The 23183-nt window shown below is 40.3% G+C and overlaps 1 protein-coding gene and 1 pseudogene across 1 annotated transcript in view; both read left to right on the plus strand.

Moving 5' to 3' along the window:
• LOC133861715 (tripeptidyl-peptidase 2) overlaps positions 1-23183 on the plus strand; it is a 45354-nt gene that overhangs the window by 11155 nt on the left and 11016 nt on the right. Inside the window, exons 15-23 of the mRNA XM_062297511.1 lie at positions 7078-7136; positions 17684-17838; positions 19814-19992; positions 20182-20294; positions 20365-20535; positions 20950-21078; positions 21188-21288; positions 21379-21496; positions 21980-22059. Coding sequence (XP_062153495.1) covers positions 7078-7136; positions 17684-17838; positions 19814-19992; positions 20182-20294; positions 20365-20535; positions 20950-21078; positions 21188-21288; positions 21379-21496; positions 21980-22059 — 1105 coding nt within the window. The remainder of the gene's footprint in view (positions 1-7077; positions 7137-17683; positions 17839-19813; positions 19993-20181; positions 20295-20364; positions 20536-20949; positions 21079-21187; positions 21289-21378; positions 21497-21979; positions 22060-23183) is intronic.
• Positions 21546-21635, plus strand: LOC133862095 (U6 spliceosomal RNA; annotated as a pseudogene).

Below are 23183 nucleotides of genomic sequence, written 5' to 3' on the forward strand. Positions count from 1 at the left end.
AGTGCTGGAGCTGTGACGCAGCGGCGGTGCGACGACAACTTGAGAGTTGAGAGGCTGAGCAGATTGAGACTCAAGAGATTGTGAGTGTGAGAATTGAGAACGATTGTGAGCAGGAGACGGGAGTGTGAATTGAGATCAAATTAGGGTTTTTAGGTTTAAATTGTAATGAAACGGCGACATGTCATCCTGGTAGTTATATATATAAATACACACACACACAAACATATATATTTTAATATATATAATATATATTAGTGTAACACACACACACATGCCATATATACATATTTTAATATATATATATATAAGGGTAGGTGGTTAGTGGTTACTAACCCCCTCCGGCTACTCGTAAAACCGCTAACTGCCTCTGCCTAACCGCTTTCAAAAGCAGTTATGCGGTTAGTGGTTACGAGGCGGGTATAACCTCCTCGTCTGTACATGCCTAACATTTGGAAAGAAAGGAATGCTTGGATTTTTAAGGATTGTAAGAAGACGAGTTCAGAGCTACAACTTTGTTTTTTTTTTTTTTTTTGATAAGGAATGTATTATTTCAAAAAGCTTAGAAGGGTGCAACCTTAGTACACAAGAAATATACAAGAGTACTCCTAAATAGAAGAAGAAAAAGGTACAAGAAAATCATTAAAACTAATCACTAAGGGAGCTAAAACACAGTTGTCCAAGTAAAAAGAGAATAAAAGAAAAAGAACCTGAGCTCCTCCAACGTCATTTCTTGGTTCTCGTAATTCTGTCATTTTGTTCCCTCCACAAACACCACATAAGGCAAGAAGACCATTTTCCACACAACAACACTCATAGAGCGACCACCCGTCCACAAGCAAACAAACAAATCAACCACCCGATTAGGCATAACTCAGGACATCCCAAAGCAGCTGAAGATAGCATTCCATAAGACACAAACAACCTCACAATGGAGCAGAAGATGGTCCACTGACTCTCCATTCTATTTGTATAAGCAGCACCTATCGACCACGATAACATGCCTCTTCTTAAGATTATTTATGGTAAGAATCTTCCCTATAGCAGCCGACCAAGTAGAAAAAAGCCACTTTCAAAGGGACCTTGGTCCGCCAAATAATTTTTCATGGGAAAGGAAAAGCATCTTTACAAGCAAGGATCTTGTAAAAGGAGCTAACACCAAACTTTCCTTTGTGAGACAGGGCCCACCAAAGCTTGTCTTCCCCATCCCTTCTCTCTCTATGGAAATACAATAAGGTGTAGAAGGAGGCCAAGCCATACATCTCCCAATTATGAGCCGTACGAATAAAGCTAACATTACATTGAAGGGATCCACTAGAGAAGTCCAAATTAATGGCAATAGACGCATCCTTAACAAGAGTAATGTTATATAAATCCGGGAAAGCTTCCTTGAGGGTCATCTCTCCGCACCACACATCCCTCTTTGAGTGGATCTCTATTAACACTCTTCTTGATATCTCTAACTTTGTAGATTTTTGTGCACTCTTTTCTCGTTCTTGATTTTTTCTCGTGTATAGGTCCTGTGTGCTTGGGTTGTGCTCCTTGTGCTTTTAATGAATTTGCTTTACCTATGAAAAAATTGAAATGGGGTGAACTGTAGAGTTAATGATTGAACTCAGGGCCTTTGGTGTCGTATTATGTTAAATCACTAATTATCCCAAGAGGTGTAGTGAATTTAATAATTTAATTAATATTTTAACAAGATTTTTTAAGATATAAAAATAAATGGTTTTGTCTTGCCTATAATGGAGTATATATCGCCTCTTTCATGGGCGTTGTTTTTGTTTATAAAGCTTTCAGCAATTGTTCAACTAGTTACCATGACTTCTCTCAATTATGTCAATAGTTAAGATTATTTATTTATTTTAAATTCTTGAGTTCATATTGTGAAATGAAGTTACATAACATTGCTTACGCAAAGGACGCCTCTACTGCGGCTCACTTGGATTTTTATGGTGGTTCCAATCAATGGAACATGAACTTTGCTAGAGCGGCTCATGACTGAGAAATGGATGTCTTTGCCTCATTGTTCAGGGTGTTGTATTCAGCTAGAGTGAGACGAGGAAGAGAAGATAAGTTGTTGTGGGTCTCCTCCAAAAGAGGGTTGTTTAAGGTTAAATCTTTCTATTGTTCCTTGGTTTGTAGTGAAGGCTGTTGCTTTCCTTGGAAGAGTGTTTGGCGGACTAAGGCTCCTCTGAGGGCGGCCTTTTTCGCTTGATTGGCAGCTCTAGGTAAGATTTTCACCATGGAACCTCAGGAAGCAGCACACATTGTGGTGGACAAATTTTGCATGCGTAAGAGGAATGGGGTGTTCATGGACCATGTTCTTCTTCATTGTGATGTGGCTTATGTCATTTGGATTGCCTTCTTAAGTTGTTTTGGATTGTCTTGGGTGATGCTTAGAAGTGTATTCGACCTGTATGCTTGTTGGTAGACTACCGGTAGTACGCAAAGTGCTATTGTGTAGAAGATGGTGCCTACGTGCCTTTTATGGTGCTTATGTTTGTGGATGGGCTTTCATTTCATCCATAGATGAAGAGGAGAGTACTTGGTTAGAACGAGAGTTTGAGGAGCAGGAGGTGTGGGAGGTGGTGCGAAGCTTTAATGGTGATAAGGTGCTGGGACCGGATGGGTTCACAATGGCTTTTTAATAGAAGTGTTGGGATGTATTGAAAAATGATCTTATGGTAGTGTTTTCAGAATTCCAAAGTTGACGCCAGTTTGAGAAGAGTTTAAATGAACCTTTTGTTTCTTTGATTCCAAAGAAGACAGAAGCTGTGGATGTAAAGGGCTTTAGGCCGATTAGTTTGGTGGGAGATATAAAATCATATCCAAGGTACTCGCCAAGAGGTTCAAGTCAGTATTGGTCAAGATTATTTCCAATTCTCAAAATGCTTTCATTGGAGGTCGGCAAATTTTGGATTTGGTGCTTATAGCCAATGAATGCTTGGATAGTCGAATTAGGTTGGGAGAGTCTGGGTTGTTGTGCAAGTTGGACTTGGAGAAGGCATATGATCATGTTAATTGGGATTTCTTGCTTTACGTGCTTTAGCGGTGTGGTTTTGGGGAGAAATGGAGGGCTTGGATAGAGTTTTGTATTTCTACGGTAAAATTTTCCATTCTAGTGAATGGAACTCCGGCTGGTTTTTTTACAAGTTCTCTTGGATTAAGGCAGGGGGATCCCGCTTTCATCACTGTTGTTTGTGGTGGTTATGAAGGTGTTGAGCTAGATGTTGAATGTGACTATGAACCATGGATTATTGATAGGATTTTCCGTGGGGACTAGGGATAATGAAGATTTGGTAGTGAATTATTTGTTGTTTGTTGATGGCACTTTGATTTTTTGTGGTGCGCTCTCGGAACATGTTCGAAATTTGCGATTTATTTTCTTATGCTTTGAGGCTGCCTCAGGGTTGAGGATCAATTTAGGAAAATCAGAAATTGTTCCCATAGGTGAGGTGGAAGATGTCAACAATTTGGCACACATCGTTTGGTGTTGCGTTGCGTCTTTGCTGATGACATATTTGGGGTTGCCATTGGGAGCTTCATATAAAACTACTCTATTTGGAATGGAGTCATTGAGAAAATGGAATATCAGTTAGCTTGTTGGAAGAAATTATATTTGTCTAAGGATGGTCGGCTGACTCTGATTAAAAGTATTCTCTCCAACCTTCCTATGTATTATTTGTTGTTATTCCCCATTCCTGTGAGTGTAGCTACTAGACTTGAGAGACTTAAGTGGGATTTCTTATAGGGTGGTAATGGGGATGAGGTAAAATTCCATTTAGCAAACTGGCACAAGATTTGTACTCCAATAAAGGCAGGTGGGTTGGGAGTTTGAAATTTGATTCAATTTAATTGAGCTTTGTTGTTTGTGGTGGTTATGGAGGCTTTGAGTCGGATGCTGACTGCCGCAATTTGACAGGGTTCTCAGTGGGTTCCAGGGATTCCGAGGCCTTAGTTGTGAATCACCTGCTGTTTGCGGATGACACTTTGATCTTCTGTGGCGCTCAAGAAGAACAGATTCGACATCTGAGATGTATTTTCTTATGCTTTGAGGCAGTTTCTGGCTTGAGAATTAATTTAGGAAAATCAGAAATTGTTCCTATTGGTGGAGTAGAGGATGTCGAAAGGCTGGCTAATCTTCTTGGATGTCGGGTTGCTTCTTTGCCTATGACTTATTTGGGTTTGCCGTTGGGTGCTTCTTATAAGTCCACCTCTATTTGGAATGGTGTTATTGAAAAAATGGAAAGGAGGTTGGCGGGTTGGAAGTGGATGTATTTGTCGAAGGGTGCCCGGTTGACTCTTATTAATAGTACGCTCTCAAACATCCCCACATATTACTTATCATTGTTTCCTATTCCAGTGAGGGTGGCTAATCGTCTTGATAAAATTCGAAAGGATTTTCTTTGGGGTGGCATTGGTGACGAGACCAAATTTCATCTAGTAAATTGGAACAAGATTTGTACACCTTTGCATGCAGGTGGGTTGGGAGTTCACAATTTCATCCAGTTCAATCAAGCTCTCTTAGGTAAGTGGTTGTGGAGATATGGTAGGGAGAGAGAGGCTTTATGGCGTTTGGTGATTGATGCCAAATTTGAGAGTTTAAAAGGAGGGTGGTGTTCGAAAGAGGCTTCGGGTTCGTTTGGAGTAGGTGTATGGAAACATATAAGGAGGGGGTGGGAGGAATTTCGAAATTTTGTTTGTTTTGAAGTGGGGAATGGATCAAATATTAGTTTTTGGCAAGATTGGTGGTTTGGGGATAAATCCTTGAAGCAATGCTTTCCAGCTCTTTTTAGTATAGCAAGGAATAAAGACGCGACGGTGGAAGATAATTTGGTGGTACATAATGGTGTTATTCAGTGGAATGTTCTCTTCACGCGACAAATCCAGGATTGGGAGTTTGGTATGGTCCTTTCTTTCTTCGATCGTCTATACTCCATTTCGGCTTGACATGGGGAGGGTAATAGGTTAGTGTGGAATCCCTCTAAAAAAGGTTTATTTGAGGTGAGATCCTTCTACGAAGAGCTTATTAGGAAAGATGGCCCATCAGTTCCGTATTTCCCTTGGAAGAATATTTGGCGTGTTAAGGCTCCAACAAGGGTGGCCTTTTTCGTTTGGTCAGCTGCTTTGGGCAAAATATTGACGCATGATAACTTGCGTAAGAGGAATGTGATAGTAATTGAGTGGTGTTGTTTATGTAAGAAGAGTGGGGAGTCTATTGATCATTTGTTGCTTCACTGCGAGGTCGCCCAGGCTCTTTGGAGCTACGCCCTTATTTTATTTGGGGTTGAGTGGGTTATGCCACGTACGGTGTTGGAGTTGCTGAATAGTTGGGGGGCTGCGATTGAGGGTGGTCATGCTATAGAGGCTTGGTGGTTAGCTCCTTTGTGCTTGCTGTGGTGTATTTGGAGGGAGCGGAATGCTCGACTGTTTGAAGATGTAGAGACATCCATGGTGGAGCTACGAAAGCGGTTGCTCAATACTTTATATTTTTGGATAGCGCCCCATCATAGTTTGAGTGCTTTTACTTATGTAGATTTTTTTAAATTTATTCTCTGTTCGTCCCTTTTAGGGGTTCTCTTGTATACTTCCCGTGTATAAAGGTTGCGCCCTTTTGCGCATTTTATATAATAATTGCAATTACTTATAAAAAATAAAATAAAATTGAGCTTTGTTGGGGAAGTGGTTGTGGAGGTATGCTTTGGAGCAGGAAGCTTTATGGAGATCGGTGATTGAAGTTAAGTATGTGAGTATGAGGGGTGGATGGTGTTCAACAGAGGTTGTGGGGACTTATGGTGTGAGTGTTTGAAAACATATTAGTAGGGGGTGGGATAATTTTTACAATTTTTTGTGCGCTTTGAGGTGGGGGATGGGTATGCTGTCCGGTTTTGGCGTGACATATGGTGCGGGGATAGTTTGTTGAAGCTCTGTTATCCAGCTTTGTTCAATATCGCTCTATATAAAGACGCATGAGCGGTAGGTTATTTATCTCTTCATCGATGGAGTTGCACGTGGAATGTTGTCTTTACGCGCCTAGTACAAGATTGAGAGATGGAGATGGTCCTTTCTTTTTATGTGCGGTTGTATCCGATTCGACATGGAGCGAAGGACATGTTAGTTTGGAGCCTTTCCAAAAGGGGGCACTTTGAAGTGAAGTCATTCTATAAAGTCTTAGGGAGCTAAGAGGGTTCTTTATTTTCTTGAAAGAGTATTAGGCGTGTTAAGGCTTCTTCGAGGGTGTCGTTTTTTGTGTGGATAGCAGCCTTAGGAAAAATTTTGACGCATGAAAATTTGCGTAGGCGAAATATCGTGGCGATCGAGTGGTGTTGTATATGCAAGAAGAGTGGCAAATCCATTAATTACCTCTTACTTCATTGCGATGTTGCTCGAGATTTATGGAACTACCTTCTTATTTTGTTTGGGGTGGAGTGGGTTATGCCGCGACGGGTGCTGGATTTGTTAACTAGCTGGGGCGCTAGGATGTATATGGTCAAGCTAAGATGATTTGGAGGCAGGTTCATTTATGTGTAATGTAGGGTCTTTGGTGTGAGAGGAATGCTCGGCAATTTGAAGATGTAGAAACACCAGTGTTGGAGTTGCGTCGACATGTGCTTAACACTTTATATTTATGGGTATCGGCTCATCATAGCTAGAGTCATGTTACTTTTGTAGAGTTTTTAAATTCATGCTCTTTTGTTTTCTCATTTTAGGGGAACTCTTGTGTACTTCTTGTGCATTAGGGTTGTGCTTCTTTGCGCTTTTTCAATGATATAACATTCTTTATATAAAAAAAAAAAATGAATGGCAGAAGTTTTGAGGACCGTGAGAAGACTTTGGAGGAGATGAAGTATTTTTTCTTCAAAATTTTGTATCTTTGAACAATTGCTTAAGTTTGTCCCTTGAGAAGTTATAGTGATTTTTTTGTTTGTTTTGTTCTTTCTAACTAGGTGCTTCCTCTTGTTACTGTTTGTGTACTTAGGGGTGCCTTTATACTTTTAATGATATTTGTTGACTACTTCTAAAAAAAAAAAAGAAATAGAAATGAAGTTACATGTTTTTTATGTGATTTAACTGCAGGTCCTACATCTCGAGGCATCTACCTAAGGGAGGCTAGTGCTTGCCAACATTGTACTGAGGTGAGATTATTGATAGACTTTGTGGACGCTAACAGTATGATATAAGTATTTTCTCTTTGAGATATGGTCTAATGTTAATCATTTGGTTGCTTTCCTATATTCCAACAAATGCTTCAACCTTCTCCATTGCTATCTCTAGTTATGCTCAAATAGTGTTACCTTTTACCTAAATGTTACCAAGTTAGTTCTCTTTTTTTTTTTTTGGATGAATCAAGTTAGTTCTCTTTCTATCCCAAGTATTGCTACTTCAAACTTTCCTCTATTTTCAAGCACAATAAGTATCTTCTGCCACTGCAAACAACATTTATACTTTCTCTTCATGCCCTTTGCTATGCAACCGTCTGATTTTGTTATTTTGATGGCAATGCGTTTTTGCTTTTCAACAATCAGCATCATGAAGCGTGGTTGGCCTTAAAGCTATCTTATTAGTTAGCTTTGTTTGTTACAAAATATATATATATATTTTTTTTTTTTGATAAGTAATGGCAATTTTATTAAAAAGCGCAAATGGACGCAACCCTTATACACGGGAAGTATACAAGAGAGCCCCTAAAAGGGTCGGACAGGAGATACATTTAGAAACTCTACAAAAGTAAAGACATTCAAACTATGATGTGGCGCTATCCAAGAATATAAAGTAGTAAGCCACCCCTTCTGTAGCTCCACCATAGTCGTCTCTGCATCTTCAAACAGACGGGCATTCCGCTCCCTCCAAATACACCACAGCAAGCATAGAGGAGCTAACCGCCAAGCCTCTTTGAGTTGACCATTCCCAATCGCCGCCCCCCAACTATTCAGTAGCTCCAACACCGTTCTAGGCATAATCCACTCCACCCCAAATAGAATAAGAACGTAGCTCCAAAGAGCTCGGGCGACCTCACAATGAAGCAACAAGTGATCAATAGACTCCCCACTCTTCTTACATAGACAACACCACTCCATTACTATTACATTCCTCTTACGCAAATTATCATGCGTCAAGATTTTGCCCAAAGCTGCTGACCATACGAAGAAAGCCACCCTTGTTGGAGCCTTAACTCGCCAAATATTCTTCCAAGGAAAGAATGAAAGAAATGGACCATCTTTCCTAGAGAGTTCTTCGTAGAATGATCTCACCTCAAATAAACCTTTTTTAGAGGGATTCCACACTAATTTGTCACCCTCTCCATGACGAATCGAAGTGGAATATAATCGGTCGAAGAAAGAAAGGACCATATCCATTTCCCAATCCTGGATTTGTCGTGCGAAAAGAACATTCCACTGAGTTACACCATTATAGACCACCAAGTTATCCGCCACCAACGCATCTTTGTTCCTTGCTAAACAAAAAAGAGCTGGAAAACATTGCTTCAAGGAACTTTCTCCACACCACCAATCTTGCCAAAAACTAATATTAGATCCACTCCCCACTTCAAAACGAACAAAACTACGGAATTTCTCCCACCCTCTCCTTATATGTTTCCATACTCCCACTCCAAAAGAACCCAAAACCTCTGTCGAGCACCACCCGCCCTTTAGACTCTGAAATTTGGTATCAATCACCAAACGCCATAGCGCCTCCCTCTCCCTACCATATCTCCATAACTATTTACCCAAGAGCGCTCTATTGAACTGGATGAGGTTGTGTACTCCCAACCCACCTGCATACAAAGGTGTACAAATCTTGTTCCAATTCACTAGATGGAATTTCTTCTCCTCACCACAAATCTTGTTACAAAATATTATTGCGGGAGATCTTTATATCTTCCTGTTGTAGTTTATATGAAAGGTTTAGAGAGAAGGTGGAGGCTTGTTACTGTTACGCAGCCTACCTCACACATCTTATTATATATGTTTTGAGAAATATAATAATGAACAAAATATCCACAGGCCAAATAACTCTAACAAAACCTAATAACAATTCTAACGCTCCCCCTCAAGTTGGAGCATATATATATATATAAGCTCAGTTGGCAAGAAACTAGTTAACAGAAAACATACTCTAATACTCCACCTCAAGTTGGAACAACTTGGAGCACACAATACGAAGACTTACAGAAAAAACAATAAAATGCGCTAATCCAAACATAAACAAGCTGAAATTCCACAAAAAGCCAACACCAAACAAAAATTCACCAAAAACTTCAACGCCGATCAAAACATCGTTGGAAAACTACCACAGACGGTGAAACCTCACCGGAAAACACCAATAGTTGATTGGATCTAGCCGCAAAACTCCAAGGCCAATCGAATCTCACCGGAAAACACCAGTAACTGGTTGAAACCCATCGCAAAACACCAAGGCCCATCGGATCTTACCGCTAACCACCAAGAGTTGATTGGATCTCGCTGCAAAACACCAATGTTGGTTGGATCTTACTGGAAAACACCAAGAGCCGGCCGGAACCCATCACAAAACAACAAGGCCAGTCGGATCTCGAGAATCAACTACGATGATTGATTGATGATTAATACAACCAACAACGGTTAACCATAACCAACAACAACGTTGGACTGATCATCAATATAACCAATAACAACTTGTAAAAACTACTCTAGTACTCCCCCTGAGCAACAAACCAGATGGTAGCTCCATGTAGCCCAATCGAATGATAAACCCCTTGAACGGGTTGAAAAACAATTGAATTGGCTAAAAAATTATTTGAACCTGTCAAGAAAGAGCAAGAATCGGCCCAATTTGAGCTGAACTAAACTGAACCAACATGAGCCGGGCTAGAACCTCATTGAATTGATCGGAATATGCCCTGAATCGAAAAGAAAACCAATGAACTAGTCGAAGAAGACACTGAACCGGCTGAGAAAGGGGATGAACCGGTCTTGAACTAGACTGAACTGGAAAAAAGACACTTAACCGATTGAGGGACACGGTGAACTAGACGAAACACCACTGAATCGGACGTGAAACAAACTGACTGGCCAAAGAAGACACTGAACTAGAATGAACCGGCCAATAAGCAAGGAGAATCGATATGAACTGGACCAGACCAGTCAAACACTTAGGATTACTTTGAATTGGCGACATAACACCAAAAAAGGACTGGACCGGCTCTAAACAAAAATTGGGCCGATGAAAATGACCCTTATCCAGGATAAGGAAAAGCTAATTATCGCAATCAAACATGGATTGTCTTCCTCTTGGAGACGTCGCCGACCACCATTTTCGATGGCAACAGTGATGACAGCCACAACAAACGTCACCAGAGAAATCATCGGTAAACACCACAAAAGTCACAGAAAACCACATTGTCTTCAAAAACTCGCCGAAAATTTTCCGACGAAAGCTAGACCTTGCTGACGACACCAACTACGATCGCCATAGAGCCAATTGTCAACCACTAACGCCGACGACCACGGCACTATAGCCAACCACCAAGGAACTCCAAACCACATGACACGCGTAGAACACCACACCGCACCACTGCGCACGACATAGTGACAACCAACTCAAACGAACCTCGTACACCCAACATCACACAACCACCACAACCCCTTCACACCCCACACCACATCTATGGCACCCCGCGATCAACTTTGGTTGAGTTGTTGGTTTTTTTTTTTTCCTTTCTATTTCTAAACTCTACCACAGATGAATTCCACGGATGAATCGTTTAGTTGAGTAAAGATTTGATTTTTTTTTTTCTTTTGCTCGCTGGAGAACAACTCTTTAGTGTGGAGCCCACATAGGCGGTGCTACCATTGGGACTCTAAACACCAACACTAAGATATCAAACGTCAACCACAAGGAAGAAAAACCAAGACTGTAAATGAGGGGTTTAGACCAGAATCCTACACACACTCTTCTTTTTGATAAGTAAGAGAAGTTTTATTAAAACCCGTAAGGCGCCTCTAAGTATATTGGGAGTATACAAAGGAACAACCAAAGCCAACCAAAGAAAACAAACAAGCCCAAAAGAGCTAAACCCCCAAAACCCGAAAAGAACACCAAAAAGGCAGACCACAAAAAAAACGCAACTAAACCCACAAGGAAACAAACCCAAAACCCGAGAACAAAGCATCTCAAGACCCACAAAGGTTTTGTCTAGCCTTTGGCCTATTGGAGAGCCATCATCTCTTCCAATATAGCCAAGAACTTCTCGCGGCGACCCGCATCCTCCGCTTGCTCAACGGGCATCCCGTTCCAAAACTCAAGAACCTTCTCCCGAGCACGATTGCTCAAAGTAGAAGGGGCTATCGCAGAATTGGCATACTTCTTCCTAGGAGCTGCAGAGAGGTTCTTGGCAGACTTCTTCTCTTCTACTGTTACTTTCTGCCTTGATTTGAGGAGTTCTTCCTTCGATTTATGTCCTAATTGAAAAGAAAAAGACACCCCAGATCTGGTCGGAGCAGACATCCCGCCACCCAACTCGACCATCTTCGTCACCTCCGGCTGTTGAAGACCCGATAGACCCATAGCCCTCGGAGGGCTCAAAGCTCGCTTCAGAAAACAAAGGATGCCCTTGACCCTTATCCTCAATCCACTTCTTTGCTTTGGACTTCGCCAAAACCCGGCCTATACAGTAACCTTTAAATCTGAAATTGGGTCTAAAACCCAACCCGAGCCCAGACAAGCGACCCAACAACGAATCAACGGCCCGAACCACCAACCTCACTAGAAGGTTCCTCCACATCCTCAATTTCAAATGAGGCAGCAGCTTCCTCATTGATTCTAGTATGCCTTTATAGAGATTTAGATTGTTTGTAATTCTGCATACTAAACATGTATGGCAATAGTTGTATTTATAGAAGAATCCGAAACATCTAGATAATCACTAGATGTGTTTTACATGAAACAAACTATCTATCTAATCTGAACGTCTAACTCTAGAGTCCTAGTAGATTACATTCACAACTAGTCTAGAGTTAATCTAAATAGAAGTCTAACTAGAAGAGTCTTTGTTTAACTCTAAAGCTTGATCAGAATCCTTATTCAAGTCTATACCATTATCTTTAGCTGAATAGGATTCTGATCCAATACGCCCCCTCAAACTCGACGTGGGAGGATGCACGTTGAGTTTGGACAGTAGCATCCCGAACCGGACAGCAGGAAGAGGCTTGGTGAGGACATCAGCCAGTCGATCTTTCCCAGAGATGAAGCAAACATCAAGAAGTTTCTTAGCAACCATATCTCTAACAAAATGATAATCAATCTCTATATGCTTTGTGCGTGCATGATAGAGAGGATTTGACGTGAGATATGTGGCGCCAATGTTGTTACAATGTAGAACTGGTCGATGTGGAGAAGTAACACCAAGTTCACTGAGTAAAGACTGAATCCATGCTAATTCGGCTGCTGCATTGGCCACTGCTTTGTACTCAGATTCAGTACTTGAGCGAGAAACAGTTGGTTGCTTCTTTGAGCTCCATGACAGAATATTCTTACCAAGTAAAACACAATAACCGAAGGTGGATCTTCTATCATCCGGACAACTTGCCCAATCTGAATTTGAGTAAGATGTGAGTTGCTTGGAAGAATTCTTGTAGATGCAGAAATAATAGGAGATTGTAGACTTTAAGTAGCCCAAGATGTGCTTCACTGCCGACCAATGTGATTCCCTAGGATCTTGCATAAATTGAGAGACCTTATTGACGGCATATGCTATATCAGGTCGAGTAAGAGATAGATATTGAAGGGATCCCACTGTGCTTCGGTATAAGGTTGGATCTGTGATAGTTGAACCTTCAAACCTACTAAGTATGGTGGAGGCGGACAAAGGAGTAGAAATCAGCTTTGCAAGCAACATATTGGTCTTAGTGAGGAGATCATTGATGTACCTTTGTTGTGAAAGATGAAGACCATCTTGATTCCATGTAGCTTCAACACCAAGGAAATAATTGAATCAGCCGAGATCCTTGAGGGCAAAAGATGAGTGAAGATCATTGATGAGCTGAGTGATTGCCATTGAATGTGAACCTGTAATTATAATGTCATCAACATATATGAGCACAAAGATGGTGATGCCGTGAGCTTTGTAAATGAACAAGGAGGAATCCGATTTGGAACTAGTGAATTTCAGATCAATCAACCGAGCACTTAGCCGAGAAAACCATGCGCGTGGGGCCTGTTTTAAGCCATATATAGCTTTGCGAAGTTTGCACACAGCTGTTGGATATTGAGGATGCTGAAATCCAGGAGGTTGAGCCATATATACCGTCTCTTGAAGAAGACCATGGAGGAACGCATTACTGATATCAACTTGCCGAATCTCCCAACCTGCAGAAACAGCTATGGAAAGCACAGTGCGAATGGTGATCAGTTTAACAACGGGGCTATATGTTTCAGCATAGTCAATCCCAGGTTGTTGGTGAAACCCTTTGGCTACTAGACGAGCCTTGTACCGTTCGATGTCCCCATTTGCCTTCCTTTTAATTTTGAAGACCCATTTTGATCCAACTATGTTCATGGATGGGGAGAAGCGAACAAGAGACCATGTTCCATTTTTTAGAAGAGCATCAAATTTAGTGTTCATTGTTGTACGCCATTTCGGATGTTTGCTGGCTTGAGAAAAACAAGTGGGTTCATCTTCATGTGCAGCGATGGAAGCAATGAGAGCTTGAGGAGGTGGATACTTCACTCGTCCATCAGCAAATGTGTAAGGTTTGTAAATCTGATTCTGAGACTGTGTGGTCATGCCATGGACTCGAGTTGGAAGGACGGACAGTGGTTCAGGTGAAGAAGCTAACTCAGAATTTGAGGAAGGGTCAAAAGAAGCAAGGGGTTGAAGATTAGGAGGAGTAGTGGTAGTTGCTGATGGAGATGTAGAAATGGATGAATTTGGAGATGTAAAACTTGGTGTATTTGGACAAGATGCAGAATATTGAGAAGGTAAGGACGGAACACAAGGAATCGATAAGGACAAAGGTGTTTGAGGAGAAGAAGAGACTCTGTTTGGTGATGAAATTGAGAATGAAAAACTGTTTTCATTGAAGACAACATGTCTTGCGATGTACACTCTACCGGATGGGATATGAAGACATTTGTAACCAAGGTGATTTTTGCTATAGCTAATAAACACGCAGGAAGAGGATCGGAAGGAGAGTTTAGAAGATTGATATGGGCGGACGAAAGGCCAGCATTCACAACCAAATATTTTTAAGTATTTATAATCTGGAGTGAGGTGAAAAAGACACTCATATGGGGACTTTTTCTTTGTTACTTTGGAAGGAAGATGGTTTATGAGATATGTGGTTGTTTCAAAGGCTGTGTCCCAAAAGGTAAATGGAACACTGGCAGTAGCAAGAAGAGAGAGACCAGTTTCAACTATGTGGCGATGTTTTCGTTCAACGGTTCCCATTTGATGATGAGTGTGAGGACAGCTTAGGCGATAAGAGACTCCCATGGAATTGAGTGCAGTTTGGAGTGGACGAAATTCGCCACCATTATCACTTTGAACAGATCTGATTTTAGTATTAAAGAACGTTTCAACAAGTTGTTTGAAACGAAGAAAAGTTGCACACACTTCAGATTTGGTAGCAAGAGGAAAAAGCCAAGTATATTTACTAAAATCATCAACCACACTTAAATAAAATCGGTTGTTGTTTACAGAGGTTGTGGAGGCAGGGCCCCATACATCAAGAAACAACAATTGACGAGGTTTATTGGAAATAGAAGGAGAATAGCTAAAATGTAAACGATGACTCTTGCCCTGTTGACATGGAGAGCAAATGGAGGAAGACTTTGATGGAGACACGGACAGCTTTTTGGACTGAACAACTTGGTTGACAATAGGAGAGGCAGGATGACCAAGCCGGAGATGCCACTTATCCAAAGAAACCTTTTCACCAATGAAGGCAGCAAGAGAACTGGAAGTTGAGGCAGCAAGGGATGGCCATGGATAGAGACCGAGTTTACTCGGGCCTTGAAGGAGGAGCTGACGAGTTCGAAGGTCCTTAACATAGAAACAAGTAGGATGAAATTCAATAAAGACATGGTTATCACGTGTGAATTGATTAACTGAAATAAGATTTTTCTGTATTTGAGGAACATGAAAGAGAGAGAATAAGTGAAAATTACGTGAGGGGGTGGGTAAGAGTCCACGACCAGAATTTGAGATATGCAAACCTTGCCCATTGCCTACTTGGATTTGATCAGTACCCGTGTAGTCCTCAGTATGCATGTTGAGGTTGGAGAGTTCATTAGTGAGATGAACATTGGAACCGGTGTCATGATACCATTGTGGATCTAATGCAGAAGAGGCAGAAGCCAGGTTGGCAGTCAGTGCTGGATTTTTTGCCTGATATCCATGCTCGAACCGAAACCAGCAGGTTGCAGCCGTGTGGCCTGGCTTGTGACATACCTGACAGATTGGACGTTGGGACTGTCCCGGGCCATAGGAGTATTGCGGAGAGGATCCTCGACCACGGCCACGCCCCCTGCCACAAGAGAAATTGAAGTTTTGATAGCCGGAGTTGTTGCCACGATTGTTCCTCGGATAGGAGGGGCTCTGTCGTTGAGCTGTGTTTGCTGTGGAGATGTTCGGTTCAAGGGCTGATTTGTGGGTCTCAAGGCGCTGCTCATAGGACAACATGTAGCCATAAAGATCCGTGTGAGGGATGGAGTCTTGTCTTGTAGTAACCGAAGTGACAAGCGGGTCGTAGTCAGCACCCAGGCCAGCAAGGATGTGGGAGATTAATTCTGAGTTGTCGATCGGCTTGCCAATGGCAGCCAAGAGATTTGCAAAGCCTTGTGCTTTTTGAAAGTAGGTTGAGACAGATTGAGTGCCTTTCTTCAAATTGGAGAGTTGTTGCTTGAGTTGTAGAATTCGGGATTGAGATTGAGCAGCAAAGGGAGTCTCCAGGGTGATCCAGACTTCACGTGATGTAGAGAGACCGATTACATGAGGTAATGTTTCCACAGACAAGGTGGAGATGATGGCGCTAAAAATCATCCGATCTTGATGATACCAGGGTAGATAGGCTGGATTGGTAACAAGAAGACCTGAAGTGCTGTTGGGAATAAGCTTGGGAGGCTGCGGAAGAGTGCCATCAACATAGCCGAACAAGTTTTGTCCTTCTAAAAAAGGAACCATAAGAAATTGCCAGAGAAGATAGTTTTCTTGGGTGAGTTTTTCTGAGATATGGTGATGGACATTTTGAATAGGTATTGACGCTGCAGGGGAAGCAACGGTGGTGGAGATAGGAGGAGGGTTGGAGGTTTGAGTGGCATCGGTTTCAGATGTTGGGATAGCCATTGACGTTTGTCATGAAAGGCTCTGATACCATATAGAGATTTAGATTGTTTGTAATTCTGCATACTAAACATGTATGGCAATAGTTGTATTTATAGAAGAATCCGAAACATCTAGATAATCACTAGATGTGTTTTACATGAAACAAACTATCTATCTAATCTGAACGTCTAACTCTAGAGTCCTAGTAGATTACATTCACAACTAGTCTAGAGTTAATCTAAATAGAAGTCTAACTAGAAGAGTCTTTGTTTAACTCTAAAGCTTGATCAGAATCCTTATTCAAGTCTATAGCATTATCTTTAGCTGAATAGGATTCTGATCCAATAGCCTTGGGCAGAGCAGAGACATGCTGGACGTCCTTTGCTCTGCTGCCTTTGCAGAATCAGCAACTGGTCCTTACCCAACTGTTCCTTCTCCAACTCTGAGCCATCCAAAGCAAGCCTCACCTCCTCCGAATCTGCCAGTCTCATTGTCGGGATAAAGTCAAGCTCACGCCTCTCAATCGGCGGACACCGCATTTTTACAGGACCCTTCGACCTCACCACCTCTGCGAACGACGGGAATGCATCACCCAAAGAGTGCCACGCCCCTCCCGAGCCCTCCATCCAATCCTTCCTCTCCACCGAAGACAACACACCAACGGGAGAAGACCCAGATGATGTATCTAGGAAAACCAACACCTTGCCTAGCTCCTTGGCCATTCTGTTCCACCCTTGCCCTCCTCTTTCCTTTGGGAACAAAATTAGTCCTTGCCGGCCACCCTCTACATAAACCGCCAGCTCCAAAAATCGACCATCCTTATTGCTACCTATCCTAACGATCCAAACCTTCGCCTCTTCACGAAAGGATTTGACAAAGAAATCTGGTTGTATTGAATTTCATTTCTTTACATAATGTTTTGTCCTATGATATATGAAATATTCATAATATTTGGTTGCTTTTGTTGCATAAGATATTGTTAAATCACTATTTGTTCCAAAAGATTAAGCTTATAGGAAATGATAAATTTGATCATTTAATCAATACTTTGACACTCTCCATCACATGTGGGCTCAAACTCTCTTTTAATAGGTGAGGTAGAATATTTAATTGAAATAGAAGGTGAATGATAAAGACAGGGTTCGAATTTAGAACCTCTGCTCTGATATCATGTTAAATCACTACTTATTCCAAAAGATTAAACTAATAGGAAATGATAAATTTAGTCATTTAATCAATACTTTAACAGATATGTTCATATCACTTCTGTTTCATTCCTTAGGTTGAATAAATCTCTTGGCAAGAATTTTTTCTGTTTCCAATGTTATATTTCCACTGCATCTCTCATTTATACAGCAACTTAAGTAATATCCTTGACAGTGGACAGTGCAAGTTGAACCGAAATTTCATGAAGATGCAAGTAATTTAGAAGAATTGGTTCTCTTTGAGGAGTGTATAGAGTTACATTCCAGTGAAAAGGCAGTGTTGAGGGCTCCTGACTATCTCCTTCTTACTCATAATGGGCGTAGCTTCAAGTCAGTTAGCATTATTTCACCTTTCCTTTCTCTTCCCATGTATCTATAAATATGTTAAATTGTACATGTCATTTCTGTCATTGCCCAATATTTTCTTTTTCTTTTATTAATTATTTTCTGATGGAATTAACGCCTCCAAATCAATTGCTGTGAGCATGTAGACATGGCTTGAAGTATGTTACAACTTTACTATTCTATGCACAGATTCAAGCAATGTTTTAAGTGAGTGGATGTGGTGGTGTGCCTGTCATTCTTTTTTTTTTTTGGTATGGTACTGCTCCTGTTAGCAGCTATATCCACTCCTTGGGAAGCCAAATTCCTGGAAGCAAGCCAATAGGCAGTGATTGAGCTCTTCTGTGCATTCTTGCATCTAGTTTAGGAATCGAAGTTTGCTAGATGTGGCTTCTATTGCTAGATGTTTTTGTTTATCAGTGAAAATCATAGATTAGAGTCAAATGCCTGTTTAATTCTGAACTTGGAGTAATCCAATAATTTATAAAAGCTAAAACCTTTCATCTTTTGTACCATAATACATGCAACAGATACAGAGACACATTGCCTGCAAAGTGTGGTCAAAAGCACGATTTGAGATGTGTTCCACCAGTTTGTTAATTGATATTTTGTTGCATTACTGATATTCATGATTAAAAAATTTAAGTTTTTGAAGAAAGTAAATTTGTAATTAACTTAATTCGTGATTCAATTTAAGTTTTTTAGTACGTAAATATGATTAAATTAAGTTATGGGATAAATGTCAAAAAGGGCATCTAATTTTTTGAAGATGACGATAAACCTATATTACAGCAAACATTTGAGTGAATCTATATATAGATTGTAGAAAGCATTGAGATTTTAATTAAGTTATTTGATCTCAGTGGTTTTAAGCATCCCTTTCTCTGAAGTCAGACTATAGTTGACAATTTGTGTCTAGATTACATGTTCTCCAAGTATGATAATAAATGAAGTGCGTTCATTGTGGCTTTTGTACTAGCTTATTGTGTCTTAGATCACTGTAGAAAATGTTTTTCCTTAAAAATTATGTGGTTGATCATTTTCTCAAATTATGTTTCTGATGGTATTGCACCTGTTGGCTCTTTTGTTTCATATATTTTCCCTTCTTTTCTTATTTAATCTTTGTTTTAGATATCTATTTTCCCTATTTTTGGAGCATTAGGTTGTGTTCTTCTACTAGAAATATATGTGCCGGTAGGGGACTGACCTGAGCTATAGACAAAGGACTTTGATAGGCAGCATAAAGCACTCGGACATAAAAGCTTTTGAGTCTGTATGTTGAATTATTAATGGCTATAATCTGTTTGATTAATCACTTCATGGAAGGGTCACAATCTTGAATTACATGTACCAGCTTTTCATAAGAATCTAGACAGACTTGAGTTGGAGGGATGCCCTATAATTGAAGCTTGGCTGATTGGATGGTTAATATTATACAATTAACACTATACTTAATCACGGTTGACGAGTCCTACTGGCTGGAAACTGCACTTGACTTTTGCACAATGAACTACCTGGGATGGTGACATTCAGGAGATGCTCTTGCAGCCTCCAAGATAGACCGTAATCTATTATCCTGTAACACAGATCCTAGCTTATTAATCTAGAAATTGTTTAAAGAGTGACATCCATCAGGTTGTAGGGTTACGTCTCTCCCGAGTATATTGTATGTTATCTCTTGTGATTGGTTAAACCATCATTAGTTCTTGCTTACTGAATTAGCTAGAATGCTTTTATAATCACTATGTAGACACCAAAGTGAGTACAAACAAGTGCACATATATAAACATGAACACAAGCAGATCAGTGATGGTTTTGCCGAGCTACTTGTCTGCTACCTTTATGGCTATTGTTGTTTTGTAATTTGAAAAATTTATCCTTTCAAGTTTTTTGTAACTATAGTTTTAATGCTGAATGTTAATTGCTTCTACTAAATAATAACAAGTTCTTTGTGTCTCTTCAGTATAGTTGTGGATCCTACCAATCTGAGGGATGGTCTGCACTATTTTGAACTCTTTGGGGTTGATTGCAAAGCACCATGGCGTGGGCCTCTTTTCAGAATCCCTATAACTATCACCAAACCTATGGCTGTAGTGAATAGGCCTCCTCTAGTTTCATTTTCAAGGATGCCATTTCAGCCAGGTGTAGTGTCAACTGTCGTTTTCTCCTGTTTCTTGTTACCATGGTTGTTTTTGTTCATTTGACCGTCTTGAAATGGCTTGTTTAGAGGCTGGAAAAGTCAACAGGTGGTCCTTCATCTAGTTTCTGGTTGTACTCTTAATAACTGGAAGTAATTCCTTTTTCTCTTTCTTGGATGTACTGCATTATTAGGCCACATAGAAAGGAGATATATAGAAGTTCCACTTGGTGCTAGTTGGGTTGAGGCAATGATACAAACATCAGGATTTGATACAACCCGAAGATTCTTTGTTGATGCTGTTCAGGTACAGTAGTATTTGATGATAACTTATATCAGACTGTCTAGACCTTCTTTAACATTTTGGAAATTTCCAGATTTGTCCCTTACAAAGGCCTAAAAAATGGGAGAGCGTTGCTACATTTTCTTCTCCTGGGGCAAAAAGCTTTGCCTTTCCTGTTGTCGGTGGTCGGACGATGGAGTTAGCTATAGCTCAGTTTTGGTCAAGTGGCATAGGAAGTCATGAAACCACTATTGTTGAATTTGAGGTATCATGCTTCTATCAAAACTTTTGGATATATTGTGAATCTTTGAAGTTTTTAAAGTTTTCCAACCACCATTTTTCTCCATTTGGGCGCCTTTATTTATTGTGTCGTTTGCAGCTCACTTTCTGGGAATTTGGTCCTGAGTTAGCTGTATGTATTGCATCTTTAGCCATCTCATGTGCACTTTTTTTACTGGAATGGTTTTTCTAATCTCCAGAACATGTTCAAATATTCTCATGATTTCTTACTTCTACGCCTTTCCTTTTAAAATGTTTTGTTTCTGAATGATTTTTTTTTTTTTCAGAGCACGTATTCATTCTGGTGAATTTAGGTTTATCATGTCTATTGCGATTTCTTTTAGAGCAGTAGAATTCTTCTGGAATCACAATACATGTGACTTTTTTATGAAATTCCTAGGCCTTGTTTCATGGGATTAACATCAATAGAGGGGAAGTATTACTTGATGGAAGTGAAGCACCCACCAGAATTGATGCTGAAGCACTATTGGCGTCTGAGAAACTTGTTCCTGCTGCTCTTCTGAACAAGGTGAAGTTGATCTCCTTGTACAGATGATGGGGGTCATATATCTTTTGTGAATAATTTTTTTTAATGCTGTCAATTGTACTGGAATATCTTTTACCTTTCTTTGTTCCAGATAAGAACTCCATATCGTCCTATTGAGTCTAAACTTAGTGCCCTTGCAACGAATCGTGACAAACTACCCTCAGGCGAACATATTCTAGCACTGACATTAATGTGAGTTATGGTGTGATTTTTGTTAATTTCCTGCTTCATTTGGCTTCACTTTGAGATTATATTGATCCATTTATTCTTCTAATTCTTCAGTTACAAGTTCAAATTGGAAGATGCAGCTGAAATAAAACCGCAAATACCATTACTTAACAATCGCGTATATGACACTAAATTTGAGTCTCAATTTTATATGATTTCTGACAAAAACAAGGTACATAGACATTTCATTAGAATGAAGTTCCGTAATGCTTTTATTTGGAGTTAGGGGGTATAATTTCCGATAAAATTGGAACGATACAGAGAAGATTAGCATGGCCCCTGCGCAAGGATGACACGCATAAATTGTTTTTGTGTATACTCCATGTGTGCGTAGGGGTACATTATGCTTTTTTTATAAAATTTATTACTTATCAAAAAAAAAAATCCATTCTCAAATGCAATCCTTTTGAATTAGTTACATACACTGAAACAAAAATGCTGTACTTGTATTGCAAATCCATATTCTAAAAATGCTGTACTTGAGTGCCATGGCAATTGCAAATCCATATTCTGTACTTTTCATTTCATTTCACTTTTTTTTTTTTTTTTTTTTTTTTTTTTTTTTTTTTTTTTTTTTTTTTCCTAATGGTAGTTTACTTCCTATTTCATGTAGATGTGCTGATTTAATTTCCAAATTTTTCCTTTACAATTGTAGCGTATATATGCAATTGGTGATGTCTATCCAAAATCTTCAAAACTTCCTAAGGGAGAATATAATCTACAGCTATACCTAAGGTATGGGCCTCTTAAGGCAGCACATAAAGTGCATGCGAGCACATACTCTTCTTTTCTCTTTCTTTCTTTCTTCTTTTTTAGTGAAATTTGTGCATGTTCGGGCTTGATTTTGCTACATAAATTTATTAGTCTGATTTTTCTTTTTTCTTTTTAATGTAGAAAATGGTAGTGTCTTGGTAAGGAAACCATGTAAACCACAAATGATGGCTGTCTGCTTTAGGGGTGGTTACCGACCCCTTCAGGGCGGAAATCTACGTTTTCTGAATTTAACAGAAAGCCTGTTACTGACCTTGGGCCGAATTCTGTGTTTACTGTGCGGTGTTGGAATTCTTGGGTCAGCGTGGGGTTGGGTTTACTGTCGGAAATTCGTTTGAAAAAAGTTTCTATTTGTTTGGTTACTGGGCAAGGAGAACACAAATGAAAACGAATTCCATTCCTTTCTGAACTCTTTGTATATATCAACCAGAAAACGAGAAGAACAAGTCCTGAAACAACCAAATCAAATACCACACGTCCATCTGAAATTCCACACGTAATCGAACCAAAATTCCAATATAACCATCCCCACGAGCCCATATCCAAATCAACAGTAATGAAAACACCACCAAATGGGAACGAGAGAAAGAGAGAGAGAGAGAGGGAGAGAGAGAAACCAGCTGGTAGATTGGCACAAAAGGGAGCGGCAGGCGGCAGCAGCGAAGAGAGAGCGCAAAGGGAGCGGGCGAGTAGTGTGTGTGTGTGTGAGAGAGAGAGAGGTGTTTTAACCTTTTAGGTTAAGATTTTTTGGAATATATATCAGCCTTATTTTTATTAAATTATTGGGTCGGGTTGGAATTCTGGTTTTTGTTGAAATGGATACAGAATTCAGCCCTGACCTGGCCAGAAATCCAAAACTGGTTTCTGACCCTGAGCTGACCCGAGTCAGGAGCCGACCTGGCGGTTCGCGTCAGGTCGGTAAGATTGGGTCGGCTCGGGTTCAGGCGGGTTTTGACCAGCCTAGTCTCCTTTTCCTAGTTTAAGCAATCCTTGGTATTTGCTTAAAACACCAATATTGGTGTAATCCTGGAAAGCTGTAACAGTCAAAACTAGATTTCTTTTACAACTGAAGAACTTCTGAAGAATTT

This window comes from Alnus glutinosa, chromosome 2 (assembly GCF_958979055.1).
Source record: "Alnus glutinosa chromosome 2, dhAlnGlut1.1, whole genome shotgun sequence".
NCBI lineage: Eukaryota > Viridiplantae > Streptophyta > Magnoliopsida > Fagales > Betulaceae > Alnus > Alnus glutinosa.